This window comes from Anabas testudineus, chromosome 12, assembly GCF_900324465.2.
Source record: "Anabas testudineus chromosome 12, fAnaTes1.2, whole genome shotgun sequence".
Taxonomy (NCBI): Eukaryota; Metazoa; Chordata; class Actinopteri; order Anabantiformes; family Anabantidae; genus Anabas; species Anabas testudineus.
This window is the reverse complement of record NC_046621.1, coordinates 1,910,379-1,930,605: the sequence shown is the minus strand read 5'-3', so window position 1 is coordinate 1,930,605 and position 20,227 is coordinate 1,910,379. Positions and strand designations below refer to the sequence as shown.

The following is a 20,227-nucleotide window of genomic DNA, read 5'->3' as shown; positions in this document are numbered from 1 at the left end:
GATTGTTGTGAAATATCACTCAGATATTCATGTTTTAGTTTAGTTTAGTTTTTTAACGTCATGGATCAGTTACACATAAATAAATACACACAGGGTGCCAAAGAAAAGTCGGGATGATTTTTGTGGCGTGGCCCACGACTAAATACACGTCTGTTATAGTTTTGTTTTGATGATAACACTTCATAAAACTCAGCGAATGTTGGTGTTTAGTTTTGGCAGACAGGTACGACAGGTGTTTATTTGTCGCCTTTCAGATGAAGAACTCTCAAACATACAACTTGCAAGTGTTTTAAGTGAAACAGAAAATTCCTCATACAGCAGAAGTAACTCCTGTCGTAGTCAGCTGAGCTTTCTGAAACGTGATGGTTTACTACTAACTAGTCCGTCAGCTCGATGCTAACACACAATGGGAGTTACCATTAACATGTTAGCATCAGGACTGTGGTATCTTCAGGGGTTAGGTGTCAAAGTGGCAGCTGACGTCTCATACAATGGCAGCAAAATGTTGTTTTTTAGATGGACAGCAACTGTGCAAACAAAGTCATTTAGGTGGGATAAGGCTGCACTAAATAGACATGGTTAGGGTTAGTAAAGTGTGGAGGTTTTGCCTTGCAAATGACTTGAATGCTTCTTTAACTTCACATTTGATTCCTGTCCCCAGTTCCATGCACATATAGTTTTAAATAGTTGTGTGCATAATTTTTTATTTTATTATTACTTTTTTGCCTGTGTAAAGCACTTTAAATGACCTAAACAAACCTCGGTTTACAAGTAATTTCTACCTAAACTAAATAATGTTTGGCATTAAATAATGTTTGGCATTAATGTGCTTCCATAACAAACTGCAGGTTCTTGTTCTAATCCCTAACCAGCTCCTCAGACTGTGCACAGCAGGAATTTCAACTAGAGGAAATCCTTTCTCTTCCTGCTCCTGCAAAAAGGAGAAAGAGAAGTGGAAGTGGGGGTGCACACACACACACACACACACACACACACACACACACACACACACACACACACACACACACACACACACACACACACACACACACGGTCACAGTGGCTGGTTCCTTGGGGCTGGATTGCGCCACTGGGACCCGGAGTGAATGAGGCGCAGTCGGTGGGGTGTTAATCGGGTGGGGGTGAACTTGGTGTGTTGGAGGAAACTCCCACTGTGGGCGTTTCTTCTCTCTGACTGTATATTGAGACAAACCGTCAATGAAGTGCACTTTTCCCACGTTTCTCCTGGATTTTATCAGAGCTGATCTCCGGGGCATGTAGGACACAAGTCAAGGTGCGTTTAATGACCTCGGATTTTTCTACCTTACGTCCTGGGACAGAAGTGAACCTCACTCAGGTACGGTTCCGGCTCCGGTTCTCGTTCCCACTTTGTGCACATTTCTTCAGATACTTGTGATCTGACTCTACGGATCCGTTTCTGTTCAAGCTGCTTCTCTTCTCTTCGTAAAAGCTGGAAACGTGAAGTTAAACGTATTAAATGGAGTATTTAATACTTCTATTATGGAGTTTTAAACTAGTTTGAGTGCACTGTGATTACAAGACTTTAAAACAGACCTATTAACATCCTTTACTTTAGTAAAAGCAGCCACTAAACTCTATAAAACACTTTTACTTGCATTGTAAGTAAAGTAAAGTAAAAATGTCTTTAAGGTTTAAAAAGTGAAGCAGTAAACTGCTGCAAAGAGGCTGATGGGAGTTCTACTGTTGTACTGGTACTTCAAAAAGCATCAGTACTGTAGTACTGGTACTTTAAAAGCATCAGTACTGTTGTACTGGTACTTCAAAAACATCAGTACTGTAGTACTGGTACTTTAAAAGCATCAGTGCTGTAGTACTGGTACTTTAAAAACATCAGTACTGCTGTACTGGTACTTTAAAAACATCAGTACTGTTGTACTGGTACTTTAAAAGCATCAGTGCTGTAGTACTGGTACTTCAAAAAGCATCAGTACTGTTGTACTGGTACTTTAAAAGCATCAGTACTGTTGTTGGAGCTCATTTCAACTGTCAGTAATGCATCTTAAAATCGGAGGTGGAAGGAGAAGTTTATTCAGTCTGAATCCGTCCACTGTAAATCTGAATATGTTTTAATAGATGTCAGATTTAGTTGCGTGTGTCGTTTCTCAGCAGCAGCCTGGTTAATGAGACCTTCAGAGAGCAGTGGGAGAGTCACAGAGACTTGATAGTGATCAGTCTCTGCTTGGCTGAAGCGTTTAATCGTAACCATTCGTGGTGCCACGCTGAAGAATGTGTCGTGTGCACGAGGAGTCTCATTCTTCCATGTAAGCTGCCCACAGAGGTTTATACTGCAGCACAGACACCTTCAAACCAGAAACACATCATAAATCCACTTTTGGAGGAATGAATGTGAAATAGTAGAGGTCAGAAGAGTCTAAATCCTGTCTGCTGCATGTTGTTGTTCAGCTCGGTTGGATCGGTGGCATCAGCAGTTTGTGTCTAAGTATGACAACTATTCCGAGCTGGCAGCCTGCTGCAGAATCTGGTGTGTAGGTGAGGGCTTCATCACAGGAAGGTCAACAGAGGGTGGAGGCAAGTGAGAGAAGTGAGTCCTGAAAAGCTGAGGGATGGATGGAGGATTAATACAAGTGTAATAGAATAACAGAATAATAATAACCTGAGAGGTGTTCAGATAATCTTAGTGAGAACTGTTAACAGACAGAAAAAAGACGATGACAAAACTAAACAATAAAACTAAAACACTTCTGTGTTGACACTGTATATGATATAGTATATATGGACTTTGTATATATTGACACACTATTTTGGAGAAACTATTATTCACAGTGAGGAAAAAGTCCAAATCTCAATCTCAGTTTATTTCTTTTCTGCAGTGTCTTTTTAGTTATTGTGCAACATCTCCGCTATCTACAAATAAGCTGTAAAGTAGCATCAGCTTCTTTCTTTCTTTCATTTTAACGTACAGTGTGTGAAATGTAAAAGATTTAGCAGCATGTAGTGGTAAAATAGAATTACATATTAAAAACTGGATTAAATGAAACTGGGGCCATAGATTAAGTGTAAGATAGTGAATATTATTATTATTATTATTAACTCCAGTGTCACCAAATTCAATTCAGTACATAATTCTCTCTTTAGATGTTTGATTTGTCCCCTCTGGGCTACTGTAGAAACATGGCAGCCTCCACTAAAAGTTCCCCACGTAGATATAAAAAATATAGCAGTAAGTATTTTCAGTTAAATACTATATTAAGTTTGTTTTAATATATCCCCTCTAAATCTTAAACTGCACCTTTAATACAACATTTTCATAATAATACATTTAAAATGTTAAAATAACTTTTAACTTGAATAAACTCCAGATGATCTGCAGCTGTTAATGAGATGATATGTCTGACTACAGAGAGAAGGTGAAGCATCAGGAGGTGTTCAGTAACATCTGAAAGTTGAATGTAGTTAAACAACACAGAGGGTTTTCAGTGATTAGACTCCAACAATGTGAATCCACATGAAGACAGGAGTGTAGATGCTGCTGGTGGTGGAGCAGAGCCACAGTGTGGTTGATGGCAGCCGTGGGTGGAGCCCCTGATCGGCAGTAGGTGGTTGTGCAATAGTAGGTCTGAAAGAAAAACAGTTGAAGTCATATTTAAAGAAAAGCATCTATTGCATGATACAGCTCAACTTTACAACTGGACGCAGAAAAGATTTAAGATGACTGTGAAATAATACATGAAATCAGCCTCTAACGTGAATTGGATGTTTAATGCAGTGTGCAGAAACAGACAGAGCTCTGTCATCTATGGTGCTGAATGTGTGTGGGAGAGAGGGACGGAGAGCACTGCATTTTCCAGAAGGAAGAACACATTGGAGCCAGTGTGTAAAACAAGAAAACGTTGCCAACATGAAGGTGTATGTGACGCTGTAGCATGTGCAGCAGCCTGACGCTCATATTTAGGAGAACCAGGGTGTCCGAGCCTGTTCCATATGTGTGGAATACATTAATGGCTCAACAGTCTCCGCCGTGAACCTCGACCTCATGCACATGCTCTGCACACATGCAGGACTCCGTTACAGTAATGACATGGAGCAGTAGCCTCTTGTCTACTAGAGCTGGAGATTACAGGCTCGTGGTGTTCTTCATGATTATGAGCCACATAAGAAGATGAGTGTCCTGCACTTACTGTGCTTCACTACTCTTCAATATAACTATTCAGGTTATGTTGAAGCACAACAAAACATCTGCTGTAGAGTTTCAGCAATAACTTGTCTGCTATTAATTCATTTTCTGTAGACCTTTTACTAACAATCAAATATGTCACATTAGATACATCTGTGAATGGAAATGCCTAAAATTCAAATAATATTAATAATACTGTTGGTAAGTTGGTAAGAATTAAAGCTAAATATTACAAAGTGCATTGTAAACAGCCTTAGTGAACGCTGTGAATGTGTGTGTATTTCCAACTTCCATCGTGAAAAGCTTCAATAGAACAGCTCCTGTCACATCGTTCACCTGAAATCAGAACTCAGTCTCACAACAACTAGTATAATAATAGAAATACGGCTCATTTGATCTGCTGTGTAAAGTGGTGTGAATTATTACATCTGTCGAATCATAGTTTACTGATTTATAGAAGCTCTGCTGACGCTGCAGATATGAACAAGGCGTCTGCCGCACAGCCGTAATGTTTCTTGTGGTCAGACATGTTGGCAATTAGCTTGTGAAACATGGAACGCTTTGAACTCTGAACTAGGAATGTTTAACTCAAAAGTCTGAGCATCAATGTGCATCACAGGCAGCGAAAGACAGTGAGAGAGAACATGGAGAGTTGTGTGTGATGACGTTAGTTTAAAGCTTCTTACTGTTCCTGGGATTGTAGATGATGGTTGTAGCCAATATCTAATCTGTTTCCAGCCTCAATTCCAGAGTTGGTCGGATTGTGACACCTTCATGTTGACATAACTTATGCAGCAAATGGCTCCTGTGTTTGTTCAGAGCAGTGAGCATGTCGGTGGGCAGGTGTGATTTACTGCTCTGACACTTGACAGACATTTACTGCTTACAGGTGAATTAAAGGAGGGTGTCAGTGGTTTAGGGCTCCACATCATCATGTCTTCACCTTCTCAGAAGCAGATGTGTGAGAGTGAGCATCTTCAGTCGAGTCAGGCTAGTAAAGCATGAGCTGCATGAGCTGCATGAGCTGCATGAGCTGCATGAGCTGCATGAGCTGGGTGGATGAGCAGATACGTCGTACCCGTTTCCACTTGTGGAAGCAGCATGATGTGTGTTTTGTGTTTAGTACAGTGATTTTCTCTTTTTCTTTATTCCTTTTGTCATTTATCAAATCTGCAGTCTGCCATTTGCATTTTTTTAAATATTTTCTTCCATGTTGTGGAATAAAAGAAGTAGTCATCTTGTTGGGGACTATTTTCTGTGGCGGATTAATTCACATTTGGTTATTTATTTAATTATTTGTGGCAGCAGGATGATGAATGCAGACTGATGATGATGGTAATGAAGGAACAGGAATCGTCCCGTGCTGCAGTGTAGCTCACTGATGGGTTTTTAATAGTTTCCTCACAACAATGAAGCTCTGATGAATCAATAGCTGATTAATCAATGTTACAAACATCTATTAGTCGCTGCCCTGCTTTTGTGAAATGAATGGAAACCACTGTCTGTCTGGAACAATAATAATAATCAGTGTCTAAACTAATGGTCCTGAACCATTAAACAGAATCTGAGCATCTCGTTTTATCGTCTGTTTCTGTGCTGTCGTCTGTTCTCAGGCTGGAAGTTTCACTACGTTGACCCATTAGGACACGATGTCTTCTCCCTGTTCCCACCTGATGCTGCTGTCCTGCATCCTGCTGGTTCTGCTGGTCCAGTTTCCTCAGACTCAGTCCAGACCGACCGCAGAGGACACAGACACAGGTAACAGACTTCACAGATGTCTGACTCAGCAAATGTTGTCAAACTGAATTCATGGCTTGTGTTTAACAGAGAGTAGAGTCATAGAGACATTTCAGCAAAGACAATGTAAAACGTGGATTTTATGGATGTGTTTATTTGCAATTGATGAAAACCACCACAACCACCACAGCGGCCACAGGCTTGGGGGGGAGGGGGTATTATATAGTGCATGTGTGCACCTCTCCCAAGTTTAGCCACGTAAATTGCTCTGCGTCTGTGTCTGTCATAAGAAGGGGTCTGAGTAGTTTCTGCTCCCACACGGGAGCAGGCATGTTAATTTGGCAGCAGCAAAACTGAAGCAAAAATAAACTTGCACCCAAGAAAACTGCATAAAAACTGTATTTTGTCTAACACTGGGATTGCAGATGCAGGAAAACAGTAATCTGCTGAAACTGAAGTTGTAGAAGTACCATCACACAGAGATATGTTTGTTTGCAGACATCAGTACAACAGAGAATCTGGAATCCTCAGTCTCTGGTTGTGCCGGTGTGTTTACGTCTTTTTTAAACTGGCGTGTCTCTTGTTTGGGGCCTTTCTTCCTCTCTTTTGTCTGAGGGCTCTTTCATGTCTGATCCGAGCTCTGTGGTTGTGGCGTTTCAGTCTCTGTTTTATATAAAAAGTTATAAAACTTTCCAATGAGCAAAATTCTGTAATGGGAAAGTTACTTTTTCGAGGTTTGGCTGTTTTTGGCTTTGAAGCATCTGAAACTGGTTAGGGTGATTTTTCATAGTGTAACCGAGGCTTGGCTCTCTGGGTGCTGGTCATGGTCTGGATATCCTGTGCAGACACAGTAACGCAGTAACAGATGCACAAAGTCTGAGTGAGTTGTGGCCAATCACACTCTGTTTAATCATCTCTCCATTCAGAAAACGTTTATGCACCCTCCTCTGAATATTTGTGTGCATATGCATGGATATATCTTCTGTGTGTGGGTCTGCAGTCTTTATTCCAACCATCTGGACTCCAGCTGAATGCATGAGTCTATGTGATACTGTTGTTTTTGAGCCTGTAAATTCTTGTTTTTCTCTCAGTCAAGAACACATCAAGTTTAACCCTCTGCTGCAGCCTCCTCTCATAAACAAAGCCTGCTTTCAATTCCCCGCCTCACTCAGATCTATGAAGGTTTTACTTTGTGAAATCAAACCACTTCCCACCTTTCAACTCTTTGCTCTGTGGGACTGAGGTTAAGAACAGTTGAACAGAAAATATTCCTGTAAGTGCAGGAAACTCTGCTCAACCCTGTCTGTCGCTGCATAAACTGCTCTTTTTATGATCTGTTTGATGTGTTTAACAGCAGCTGCACAGTTACCAAAAATCTGTATTTTCAGGGTTTTACAGCGATTCGCAGCTTCACATGGGTCTCCGCTGAACAGTTTATCTTCAGTTTGACTTTAGATTCAGAAGCACTCAAAAAGGAGCTGGCTGGGTGAAGTCTGTTTAACGACCTAAGTTTCCCTCAGCCCATCACACGATGTTCCTATTGGCCAGCTTGTGGACGTCTTGCTGTGGGTCAAACTGAGTGGTCGTCATCACCACTCCTGTCTTCTGCTGGTTCCTGATGCCGTCTCAACAAACTGTAGAGAAAGTCAATAAATAAAATAGTGACATCTAATGTTCAGCTCCCCTCTTCACTCCACACAGTCCCCGATCAGAGAGACTGGAGCGATGTGTGTGGTTTGTATGTTGTTAATTGCCGAGGCAGAGAAGGAGGAGGTCTCTGAAGTTTTAGAAGTGTTTGGGTGTAGCACTGTGCTGCGGCGACGGCTCCTGTCTCCCCCAGTGTTCAGTGGGACGACTTAAAACCTCATTCGCAGTCACTGAGCCAGTGTCAGAGGTCAAACTGTTTTTCATTGTGTGCTGGAAGGAGCTGCTGAACACAAGCACAGGTTTTAAACATGTCACTGCTTTTTTAGCCGACGCAGTGAAATCCTCTGAAGATGAAGAAGACGATGAGTCATCCTCAGAGGAAAATAAACTGTCCAACGAATTGTCAACAAGCAACGAAAAGTTCCAACGTAAGCCTCAAACCTTTGTTGTTTCTTTGTTTTCCTGTGCCTGGTGTGTGGAAACATGAATCAGTGAAAACACTAAATGATAGTCATCATCATGTTTACCTCGTCGTGTCTCTTTGTTAGCACTAGCACCTCAGTGGGTAATGCCAGAGAAGATGGAGAAGCAGCTCCACGCGGTTCCTGTCAGTAAAACCGTCAAGTTTCGATGCCAAGCGACTGGAAATCCAGTTCCCAGCCTGCGCTGGTACAGAAACGGGGAGGAGATCAGGAAAGACCAAAGAATCGGAGGCTTTAAGGTGAGTTTCTGAATGAAAAGACCTCACCAGGTGTTTGAAGGAGTTTTATTTGACTTTTTTTTTCTCTTCTGAATCTTTCAGATCAGAGACCACGCGTGGACTCTGATAATGGAGTCAGTGGTTCCATCTGATAAAGGGAACTACACCTGTGTGGTGGAGAATGAATATGGGAGCATCAAACACACCTACATCATGGATGTAGTTGGTAAGAAAGACAGTGTCCATGTCCAACCCCCCCCCCCCACCATCTGAACAGCAGGAAACAAAATGCAAAGAGTCACAGTGCTAACTCTCCAGATACCTCGTAAAGCAGGACACGGAGACTTCTTCCAACTCTTTAGAGTCATTTTTACAACATTCACCTACATTTTGAAGTCTTGGTGGTCGGAGTGAAAAACAACGTGGTTCTGTCCAGGAAATGTATAATTGTAGTTTGTTTCTGGGGGGAATGTTAATTTCTTCTCCACAAAAACACAAATGGTGATAGAAAATGACATCACACTCACTTTAATGTGTTCAGTGTCTTTTTGAAAGAAAAATAAACATGATGATGATACTGATGTAAAATTATAGAAGATAACATCAAAGACATGTATGAAAATATTTCCCTGCTGTGAATGTCAGTGTCACGCCCTGTCTTGGTTTATTCCAGAGGTATTTCTGTCTTATTTGTACGTGTACATCTGTTGATACCTCCAACCTTTCTGTTGCAGAGCGTTCTCCTCACAGACCGATTCTGCAGGCCGGTTTGCCCGCTAACCAAACTGCAGTGGTTGGTAGCAATGTGGAGTTTGTGTGTCGAGTGTTTAGCGACCCGCAGCCTCACATCCAGTGGCTCAAACACATCACCGTCAACGGCAGCAGAGAGGGACCTGACGGACACCCATACGTCCTCATTCTCAAGGTGTGTGTGCATCAGAAATGGAGCTGTGCACTAGTGTGATAATAGAAAGAACGATTGTGTGATTTAGTATGTGTGTACAAATGTTTTGCATCATTATGTTAAGATGAAGACATGTCAGTAGTATGATCTGAAGTGATTTGTTGCCAGAAGTTTCACTGGCTGATCCAGTCTTTACTTTGCATGACACCGGTTTAATTTCTCTAGAGTAAAAACACGTCTGTGATATATATCGCGGAGTCTTGATGAAAGACAGTCAGTCTGGTTTGTTTTGTCTGGCTTGTAGCCAGGAGCCTTATGTTCCTTTTCCAAGAAAGTCTGGATACAATGGATCTCTGGTGATTGGGCATCAAAAGAGCAAAATTATGTGTCAGTATCACCAGTGTGAGCCACATTATAGTGATGTAGAAATATCAAAGTTCACACATAAAACGAGTGTTTAAAATCTGCCTTTTGATGATGAAACTCCTGGATGTTCAATGAGCTCACAACGTACAGATCCAAACAGATGCGTGCAGCTCACGTCTGGCTCTGACGGACTAAAGCTGCTCCTTGAATTAAAATTCTTACTTTCACATTTCATTTAGATTTCATGTTTGTTTCTTTCTCAGGATACAGGTTTAAACACAACAGATAAAGAGATTCAGGTTTTGACTCTGAGGAACGTGACTCTGGATGATGCTGGGGAGTACAGCTGCTTGGCAGGAAACTCTATCGGCGTCTCACACCACTCTGCGTGGCTCACTGTGGTCGAAGGTACGTAAAGATACTCCGAGAGCTCAGGAACTAGAGTTTATCCCACAGTCGTCTGTGACCATGAAGATGTGACCTCTCCTCCTCCTGTCATGTCAGACCTGCCCCCCTCCCCTTTGCCCTCTCAGGCGTACTGGGAGATCTTCATATATTGCCTCGGGTCTTTCATCATTATCATCCTCACTGCAACTGCAATCATCTGCAGACTGTGCTGTGTCCCGAAGAAGAGCGACTTCAACAACCAGTTAGCTGTTCAGAAACTAGCCAAGAGCATTCCTCTGAAGAGACAGGTAACACATCTGCCTGCGTTCGTGCCCCCCACCCCACCGCACCCTCTATCTGTGAAGTATGAAGGCCCTCACACCTTCTGTTCTGTCTGTAGGTGTCTGTTGAGTCCTCGTCCTCCCTGCAGTCAGGGACGTGTTTGATGCGTCAGTCTCGTCTCTCCAGTGCAGCCACCACCATCCTGGCCGGCGTGTCAGAGTATGAACTTCCCTATGATCCTGTCTGGGAGCTGCCTCGAGACCGGTACAGTCTGTCTCACTGCTGTCTTCATAAACAGTCCCTGAAAACACACTCTCTCTTTAAACTTCATGATAAATGAACAGTTTGTCTGCTTCTTTTTAACTCATTTGCAGACTGAGGCTACCTTGTTACCTTGGATAACCTCGGCACAAACCACTGTAAATCTTTCTACCAAGTAGCTATAAAAAAGCAAGTCGATCCTCAGAAAACCACAGGACGGTTGTTAACATCTTCTAATTTGAGCAAAACAGAACTCGTCTTTCTTTTTAGTCCCATTTGTGTAGCCATCCTCAACCTTACTGCTCTGTTATAATGCAAAAAAAAGTTAAGTCTTGCTCTCACTTAAAGGTCTGTTCAACCACAGGAACGTAACCTGCATTTTGACTGAACCGAGGCCCAAATTAAACGTTTAGTTGCTCATTTTACTGGCAGCAGTGGAAGAAGTACAGATATACTTAACTAGCAAATTTTCTGTTATTCGGAAAAGTTCTGCTTCTATAAAAACACTCACTAAGCCCTTTCCTAAATTAAATAAAGGTTCCTCTCAACATTAATTAACCTTGAGACCCTCTCTGAACATAACATCTGTGTGTCATATCAATAAAGCAGCTTTTGAAAATAAGTGTCACATAAAGAGAAACAGAGCTGGTATATGGTAAACTGTCTGCTGTGTGTGTTTCCTCAGGCTGACTCTGGGGAAGCCCCTGGGTGAAGGCTGCTTTGGTCAGGTGGTTCTGGCTGAGGCTGTCGGCATCGACAAAAATAAACCCACACGTGTCACCAAAGTGGCTGTGAAGATGCTGAAAGGTGAGAGAGAGTCTGTCGTCTAAAAGATTCTGACTCTTACGTAACGTAAAGCTCAAGTGGTTTAAACTTGTTGTTGTGCGCAGCGGACGCCACAGAGAAAGACCTGTCTGACCTGATCTCTGAAATGGAGATGATGAAGATGATCGGTAAACACAAGAACATCATCAACCTGCTGGGAGCCTGCACGCAGGACGGTGAGTGTGCAGCTTGACACGTCCGTCACGACTGATGTGTGATGAATTACTGAACCGTAAACTCTGAATCCTGCGTTTCTCAGGCCCTCTGTATGTCGTGGTGGAGTACGCCTCACAGGGGAATCTGAGGGAGTATCTCCGCACTCATCGACCCGTCGGGTTGGAGTACTGGAGCGGCTCGAGGCAGTCTCTGCTCGGCAGTTTGGAGATCAGGGAGCTGGTGTCTGCTGCGTACCAGGTGGCCAGAGGAATGGCATACCTCGCTTCAAAGAAGGTCAGTTTCTGCCGTCCTGGACCATCTTTAGATGGACCTGATACTGGAGACCAGGGTTCACGTCTCATCTGTTGCAGAGGGAAACTTTTTGATCACGTCACAACTTCTCACAGAACTGATTGAACTGAATAAACTGACTCCTGTTCACTCTGTGCAGAAACAGGCAGAACCCCCTCACTAACTACTCAAACAGAAACTGACACTCGATGATTAAAGAAATGTGCATTTTATAGAAGTTCCTTGTGATTTTAATTGGAACTTCTACACTTTGCAGACCGTTCTTAGTTTAATCTTTTAATGCTCTGCTGCTCATCAGTGTATCCACAGAGACCTGGCAGCCAGAAATGTGCTGGTCACCGAGGATAATGTGATGAAGATAGCGGACTTCGGTCTGGCCCGAGATATCCACCACATCGACTACTACAAGAAGACCACAAATGTAAGACGGACAGCTCTATTTACAGAACATCAATAAAGGAGGATTTGTTGAGGTGGTTTCTGCAGAGGCTCATGTTTTAATATTCCTGCAGGGTCGTCTTCCTGTGAAGTGGATGGCACCAGAAGCTTTATTTGACCGTATCTATACACATCAAAGTGACGTGTGAGTCTCATCTTTAATCACTTGTCGTTGTCTGTTTTTATAGGATACGTCTCTTGTTAAGTTACAGTTTTAAAAGAAAAAACATTTGACCACATTATTTGTTTTCCATTAAGTGACTTCAGGGATTATTTGAGACTGTTTCTACACAGAAGTTACTGAAAAATGCTTTTATAGCTCTATTATACTAAATGTAGTCATTCAGCTCTCCACCGTTTTTACTGCCACTTACCCATCTGGAACTGTGCTGTGATTTCTAAGGATGTTTTCTGCTAATATCTAACCATGGTTAGCTGTTAACTCCCCATGTGTTGTTCCCGTGTGCTGTTTCTGCTACAGGTGGTCGTTTGGAGTCTTGCTGTGGGAGATTTTCACCCTTGGGGGTTCTCCTTACCCTGGAGTCCCTGTGGAGGAGCTCTTTAAACTGCTAAAGGAGGGACACCGCATGGAAAAACCCTCTGCGTGCACTCAGGAGCTGTGAGTACTCACACGTCCACCCTGAAGCGTGAATGAATGAAACCCAGATTGTGTTTGTCTTACTTGGTGTCGACTCCATCTCCATCTGTAACAGTGTTGTTTATTTTATCAGGTACCTGATGATGAGAGACTGCTGGCACGCCGTCCCATCCTGCAGACCCACTTTCCAGCAGCTGGTGGAAGATTTAGACCGCACACTGTGTCTCATGGCTAACCAGGTAACCAGGTTTGATTCAGTAAAACAGATTTCAGACACATTGAACATCTGTAAATCCACTCACCTTTTCATGCTTTTTGAGTTCTTTCACATTTTATTACTTAGATATAAATTAATGAGTTGCTTAAAATTGGAAGCATCACTTGACAGTTTTGCTTGAAACTATTTTGAAACTCGAAATAGTCCAAGATCAACTTTGGAACAGTTGGTGGAACAGTCATCTGCTAACAGCATAGACAAGACAACAAGACACCAAAACCCTGTAGTAGCACCATCGTATATATATCTGTCCTCATATGTATCATTAGGTATGTCTAGTAAGTCCTAAGTCAGCAGTGCGCTGCCTTTCCAGTGACGTACATTTAGTCCTTCCCAGTTTGTAAAATGCTGTGGTGCCACCTCAGGCCCACAGGTTCAGGTTGAGGGGAAATCAGAGGTCAAGGTCAAAGGTTGGTGAGTTCCTGCAGTGGAAAAGCAGCTGAAGTGATCGTGATTCTGAAATGTTCATTTCTTCAGATACGAATAATTTTCTGTCTCAGCACTAAATCCAGGAATCTGTCTGAAACCTGGCAGTTCAGTTCTTCAGATGCCCCGGTTACTGTTCCTAACCCTGATCTGATCGTCTCTCTCCAGGAGTACCTTGACCTGGCTGTTCCTCTGGTCCAGTTCTCTCCTGTCGGCTCCTCTCATTCAGCTCCTTCCACATAGGCGTCCTGGGAGTTTCCATTCCATTCTTGGATCCCCTTCATCCCGTTTCCTCCTCTGCATTGAGTGGCGGCAGTGGGACCAGAAGTCCCGGATGAGGCCGAGCTGAGGGGCTCAGACGAGCTGCTTCACCGTCGTCTATCACAGAAGCCTGATGTGAAGAACAGCTGGACTGAGCTGGACTGTTGACTCTTCAAAAAAAGGCCTCAGGAAGCAGCTCAAATACTGCGACACACACACTCACACACACAGCGTCTCACTCATAAAGGGTGTAGAGTCTGAACGAGGACTGCGAGAGCTGCACCCTGTTCCTGTCCTGCCCATCGCGTTAGTGCTTTGGTAACGTTAACGTTCAGTGTGAATATTGTAAATAATCGTCTGTGTTACGTGGAAGACAAAACTGGATTTATACGATAAACATGACTCGAATGGAGAAGTAAATAAAGAAGGAACAGAAACGTGTCAGTGTTGAAGACTAACGTTGTTTATTACTGTTGCATTTTCCATCTGCAGCCTCCGTTATGCATTTATCATTCATAGACAGGTTCCTCGTACATGATCATCAACTAATTTATTTCTGTGCTTATTTTTATGTGTTTTTTTGCATCAGGTTTGTTTCTCCACAGAAATATAAGGCTGCCGATGATCATATCAGTGTTACACTACAAGATTGCACTTAGACTCCAACACGCCTGATTACAACCTGCAGCTGCAGAAAATGCTTTTAGTTGAATGTGTGTATTAACTAACAGTAATAAAAAGCTTTTTCACTTGGGTTGAGATGTTGTGATGTGATTAAATATAAAAAGTAATGATGGGGTGGTAAGAACAGCAAACTGTGCTGATAACAATGGTGATGACGTAGCTCAGTGAAGGGGATTGTGGGTAATGAGGAGAGACAGCGAAGGAGACGTGAGGTCCGTGTTTGAGGGTTAGGACTTGGTTTTAGGGTTAAGGTTGGGGTCAGGATGGAGGCCTAGCGTGTGGAGTGACAGTAGAAACCATTTGTTAGATATGTGTGTGTTCGTTTGACAGACGGAGATGAATCGTGGGAAGCGAGGCTTGAACACACACACACACACACACACACACCTCTGGCTGGTTTTCTCTGTTTCCTTCCCACAGAGAGGAAAAACCTGTGTTACATACAGGAGGAGAATATTCATCATGCTGTTCTGCGTGACATCTAATTCCCTCTGTAGCCTCTGGCTGACATTACAAACTGCTGCGCGTTGGATTTCGTTACAGGACTGAATCATGAAGAGCCTCCTCGTCCCTTTTCTTCCTGTTTTCTACAGTAAAACCATCTAGTTCTCTTTTAAAGACCTGAATCGTTTCCAGATGAAGCTCTTTTTTGCTCCTGAAGATCCTCTGTGAACATTTCTTTAGCAGTTCCTGTATGAAGCCACAGTATAAGTATGTATTTCTGATTACATCAATATCACCTAGTTTGGACTTTTGATCTATAATTTGTACCTGTCGTTGTTATTTGTTTCCCATCATCATTTTTTCTTCTTCCATATTAATATGCTGTAGTTCTTTGAAGGTAGGATTTTATTTGACATTGAATGTTGGCAGATCTCAGGACGCCTCCGATCACAGATTACCACATGGTGCACATGTTGGCAATGAGTTGATTGACCCTAATTGCTGGTGAACATTTGAAAGGACTCAACCAGGAGCCTGAAGGGTTTCTTGAACCTGAAACATCTTTTAAAAGCTCCCTCAGCGTTTGGGACTCCTTCTAGCAGCGTGGCTCTTTAACCCTAGTTTGTCTGTTGACTGGCACAGACTGAAGCACCTCAAACGTCTCACGGGTTTTCAGGAAATGTACTTTAAATTCATCTTCCTCCTGCTCTCACCCAACTCTGGTGATTCTCCTTGTGACATTTTTACTTCTAACGTCTACTTTGTCGTTTTTCACACTCTTTTCCACAATGTGCTATAAAAGTAAAGTTTATTTGCCTTCTTACGAATCCTCATCCCTTCAGTCAACATCCAGAACTGTGTGTTTTTCTTAGAGCTGCAGTTTAACAGCTCTAATTCCTGGAAATGAGGCTGTTCACACCGCCGCCTGCCCCTCTGTAAGCAGAAACACCTCAGCCGCTCAGAGCTATCAGAGCTCCCTGCTGAGCTGTTGGAGGTAAACATCCCTCCATGAGCCATAAAGAGGGGGAGGCTGGTTCTTTTTCACCCTATCTGATGGAGGTTAATGGGCCATATCACCGAGGTGAGGAACCATTATGGGTCAGCCATTAGTTTGTGGCACAGATGGCTGAGTGAGAGCAATTGAGGTGTCACTTAACACCTCCACATTTAGCCAACAAGTCTGGATCAACACTGGGGAGTAATGAGGCTGTTTGCCTTCCACAGAACCGTGTGCGTCTTGTCTCAGCTCCAAAGTCTGAGACCAGGTTCACATTAGTAAAGAAACCTGACTGAATGAAAACTGGACTCATCGTCCAGTTGATGCTTTGTTTATTTTTCCAGCACGTCACTTTTTTAAAAATGGAAACAGGTTGAAAATCTTCAGGAAATGTACTCTGAGTCTGAGATTAGTTGACATCAAACAAGCTTTTGCACAGTGTAAACTGGGTTGAAAGAGACCGGTGAGTGTCGCTCAGCACTTTATGACTCAGCTCTAAGCTCATTGCTTCCTACTGAGGACAGAAATATTTAAAAGGCCTCACATAACGAAGTTTAGTATTTTTTGTTGCTGTAGCTTTGATCAAATGTAATTTATTGGACTGTTTTCAGTGGTGGATAATTCCACATTTACTGCCGTAGTGAGATAAACACCACTCACATCGCTCTTGTATAATCTGTATTAAAACAATATACACAGGAAGAACAGGGGTTAGAAGAGGAACGTTTCTCTACTCACTATTTCAGACATTTACAATAATCAACAGTACTGCTGTCATGTGGCTTCTCTCAGTAAACACACTGCTCCCTTTTTGTCTTTTCATGACTCAGAAGGTGGGAAACATCTGCTTTGTAAACACGAATCTAAGAGAAAATTAGAGCCTAGCTTCAGCTAAAACCCAAAAATCTGAGAACACAGAAAACTACAATATTATGAGCGTGGACACCACCTGGTGGCAGCTCTGCAAGTGTCGCAAACAAAGTCAAGATAAAAGATGATACATGAAATAATATAGAATAAAAATACAAAAAAAGAAAAACACTAAATATGCAAATAATGCTCAGGTTTGAACTTTTACTGCTGGAAAAAAATGGTTTCATTCTCTGAACCTAGTAATATGGAGGCTCAAAAGGCACAGAGGGAAGTAATTAAATAAATAAATACTTAAATTCATGTGATTAATTATAAATAAATACATTTTTAAAATGCCAAAAAAAAAAAGGTAAAATGCTAAATCTTTTTATTAATTTATTTTAATTTCTCAATTAAATTTTTACAACTATTAATTTCTACAGTTGGTAATTTACTTATTTCCTATTTTTTATTTTAATTTAATATATTTGAGCCTCATAAAGTTTCGACTTCTAGAGGTTTAACTGTGACAATTTGATCTGTTTAGTTAAGTAATTAACTTCAATAAGTAACTCAAGTTATGGAAATGTAAAATGTAGTGAGGTAGAATTATCCAGGAGCATAAAAATATTCCAGTTAAATGTGTGAAAATTCTGAATGCAGTACTTTTAATGGAGGATAATAAAAGTCTAGTATGACTTTACTTAGGTGAAGAATCTGAATTTCTCATTTCACCACAGCTCAAGATCAGCTTCCTGTCGTTACTGTCTTTATGTATCATATCATATCATGAAAACAAACTCCAGAGAAGCTACTAGTCAGTGTGAACATGATGCTACATGTTTGTACATCATTCATTAATTCAGTCAAATGTTTTAACTAGAGTGAAATGTTTAAATATCATCAACAAAAACACATCAGGCTCAAATCAGTCATATCTCAATTTTTATTTCTAACACAAACGGCCACGTCGGCTTCTACCATTTCAGCTTTAACATCATATCTCCCACTAAAAGTTCTCATACATACAGTGATCTCAGACCTTTTAAATGTCAGAAGAAGCTCCACGACCAGCATGAAAGCATCTCCTGACTCCACAGCCTGTTTCCCTCCCAGTACATTAAAATACAACAGCCTCATAAATTAACTTGTTTAAGAAAATAAATTATTCTAATCACTGTAATAAGCCTCTTTTCAAATGTTTGTAACACAGGTTGCTCGGTTAAGCTTGTGTGTAACATCAGGTAGTCAGTTGATGGACTGAGCAATCACCCCAAATAATAATAATCATAATCATATTAACATTTGTAATAGTAACTATTGCCCCAAATCACAATCTAAAGCTTGTGGCTGCAAAACAAAATCATTGTGAGAAGTGATCTGGGGAGAAAGCTGCATGTTTGCAAGTGCATCAGTGTGGAAACAATATTAAGGATTGGACGTGAATGTGTGTGAACGTGAATGTTTGGTGTCTAATTCTCAGCGTGGACGTCGTTGTCATCCAGAGATCTCTTCCTGGCAAACAGGTGGGTGGGATCTCGACCTCTGAAGCCGGGCTGGATGTTCAGCACGGGCATGTTTCTCCAGCTGGAGGGGTTGTTGTAAGCGGCAGAGTCGGAGTCGGTGGTGCAGGGTTTGTTCTGGATGAGCTGGAGGAACGTCTCCATGTCTGGGCCCAACCTGGAAACGAGGCCGTCCCTCACCACCCCCACGGTGTCTTTATCGCAGGCCTGCAGAGTCTGCAGCATTGTAGTGTAGTACCTAAAGGGTAATACACACAGACGGGGAGAATACAGTCAGACTGCTGCACTACAGGTAGATTTATAAGATAAGTTACTTCAGTGCAGATAAGATATTGTTTGTCATCACTGTTTATACATTTCATTTGTTCATCTGTGACTTTCAAACTAAGAAAATACCAATAGTTTTCTCATACAAAGGTTCTGATCTGGAATCTGGTTCCATCATCCTCTACTGGACTTTGTGTGCACAGCTACTTAACAAATCCTGACCTGTTGGGGAAGTGAGTCGGCATCTGCACCACTTCTCCAATAGCATCAGGGTTGGTGCGAGCCACAGTGCAGATGTCAAACTTGGTGTAACACTCTTCTTGAACCTTTTTAAAGACACAACATGCATCGATTAAAGAACAGAGACGCAGTTTTGTCTTCATAGAGTCGATTCTCTGTGAGCTCACACACCTCAGCGATCATCCTCTGGAAGATGTTACAGCGGCGGATTGTGTGGGACACTTTCTCTGAGATCCCCTGGGAAATGCAGTGCAGAGCCTTCTTGACAAAGGTTTTACCCTGAAGCAGAACGACACACACACACACACACGGTGGTCAGACAGAGGGTTGAACAGCTGGATGAACAGATGAACACACTGACACACTGACCTCTGTGTTGAAGGTAGCAGCTGTGTGGAGGAAGAGTTCACAGATTTCATGCATCCCGTCAGTGTCGCAGGTCGAGTTCTCCAGACAGGAAAAGAACTCGCAGCCCACGGCCACAGCTCCGTTCAAACATCTGGCCACGTCACCTGCAACCACACAGGTTCACTAACACTTCACAGTCTCGTCTCATCGTCCCTTTAAACACGGGACATTTGACTCTTGCACACAAGTGGTAAAACTACTTCCTGTTTCTTACTTTATTAGACTGTTGATGCTGACGCACCAATGTCTAAGTAATATTTGTTGAAGGTGGTTTTAGTTTCCTTAAATCAAAACGTATTGATTAGTATGAAGAATGAAATAAATTGAAATGTGAGTAAGATTCAAAACAACCTTAATAAACCTGAACCTGAACTCACTGAAAACTCGTTGTAATGACCCTTTAAAAGCAAAAGTGGTGCAAACCACCAACCTAAAATAGGAAACAAACAGGTTCTGTGCAAAGTCAGAACCATGATCATCAGAACCGTGACTCACCCGGGCTGTTTGCAGAGAACCGTGCCCGGCGGGGAGCAGGTTCCTCCGGCAGCACCTGGAAACAGGCGGCGGAGCTGAGGACGAGAAGCAGGAGCAGAGCGGATCCGGGCATCATGGAGATGAGGATGAGGATGGAGAAGAGGATGTTCTGGTCTGTCGGTGTCTTGGTCCTCTTGGTTCTGTCTGTCCTGTCACTGCGGCTCCTGCTCCTATTTATATGATGTCCGGTTGGTGTCGTCCAATCAGAGGCCGAGTTCAGCCGCTGGGGCGCAGCTCATGGTTTATTCAGGACTGGAATTAGTCCACAGAGGTAATTGGACATTTCCACACAAATCACAAGACACGGCGTCATTTCCCAGAAGGAGGGAACTCACGGAACAAGTTTAGACTCTGTGTTTGTTTCTTTTCATAATAAACAATAAAATAAATAGAGAATAAACTATTTCCATTAAAATCATCACGTTGAGCAGCAAAAAGCGAAAATTAAGAGATTGTAACGAGACACAGCTCCAGTTTGTTCTGTAATCTAATGAAGTAGTATTTAATTGGCTGGATGTTATCTA

General features: G+C 42.3%; 2 protein-coding genes across 4 annotated transcripts; one reads left to right on the top strand and one right to left on the bottom strand.

Annotated features, from left to right (window-relative positions):
• Positions 1 to 1,086: 1,086 nt before the first annotated feature.
• On the top strand, positions 1,087 to 14,502 carry LOC113158992 (fibroblast growth factor receptor 1-A-like). 3 transcript variants are annotated; one of them, XM_026355431.1, is made up of 17 exons: positions 1,087 to 1,357; positions 5,791 to 5,935; positions 7,888 to 7,989; positions 8,110 to 8,282; positions 8,364 to 8,487; positions 8,996 to 9,186; positions 9,795 to 9,939; positions 10,036 to 10,226; positions 10,319 to 10,464; positions 11,147 to 11,268; positions 11,352 to 11,462; positions 11,546 to 11,736; positions 12,053 to 12,175; positions 12,267 to 12,337; positions 12,674 to 12,811; positions 12,924 to 13,029; positions 13,662 to 14,502. In XM_026355431.1, exons 2-17 carry the CDS (start codon positions 5,827 to 5,829, stop codon positions 13,734 to 13,736), a joined length of 2,118 nt encoding a protein of 705 aa, XP_026211216.1. In that variant the 5' UTR covers positions 1,087 to 1,357; positions 5,791 to 5,826; the 3' UTR covers positions 13,737 to 14,502. The 3 variants fall into 3 exon arrangements, with proteins under 3 accessions (XP_026211216.1, XP_026211214.1, XP_026211213.1); XM_026355429.1 differs by lacking the exon at positions 7,888 to 7,989 and having other exon boundaries at positions 1,089 to 1,294; XM_026355428.1 differs by lacking the exon at positions 7,888 to 7,989 and having other exon boundaries at positions 1,089 to 1,357.
• A 3,414-nt stretch (positions 14,503 to 17,916) lies between these two features.
• stc1l (stanniocalcin 1, like) lies at positions 17,917 to 19,797 on the bottom strand. The gene is made up of 5 exons (XM_026355874.1): positions 19,665 to 19,797; positions 19,131 to 19,273; positions 18,933 to 19,040; positions 18,744 to 18,847; positions 17,917 to 18,492 (listed from the first exon to the last, which is right to left on the bottom strand). Exons 1-5 carry the CDS (start codon positions 19,777 to 19,779, stop codon positions 18,204 to 18,206), a joined length of 759 nt encoding a protein of 252 aa, XP_026211659.1. The 5' UTR covers positions 19,780 to 19,797; the 3' UTR covers positions 17,917 to 18,203.
• Between the last annotated feature and the right edge of the window lie 430 nt (positions 19,798 to 20,227).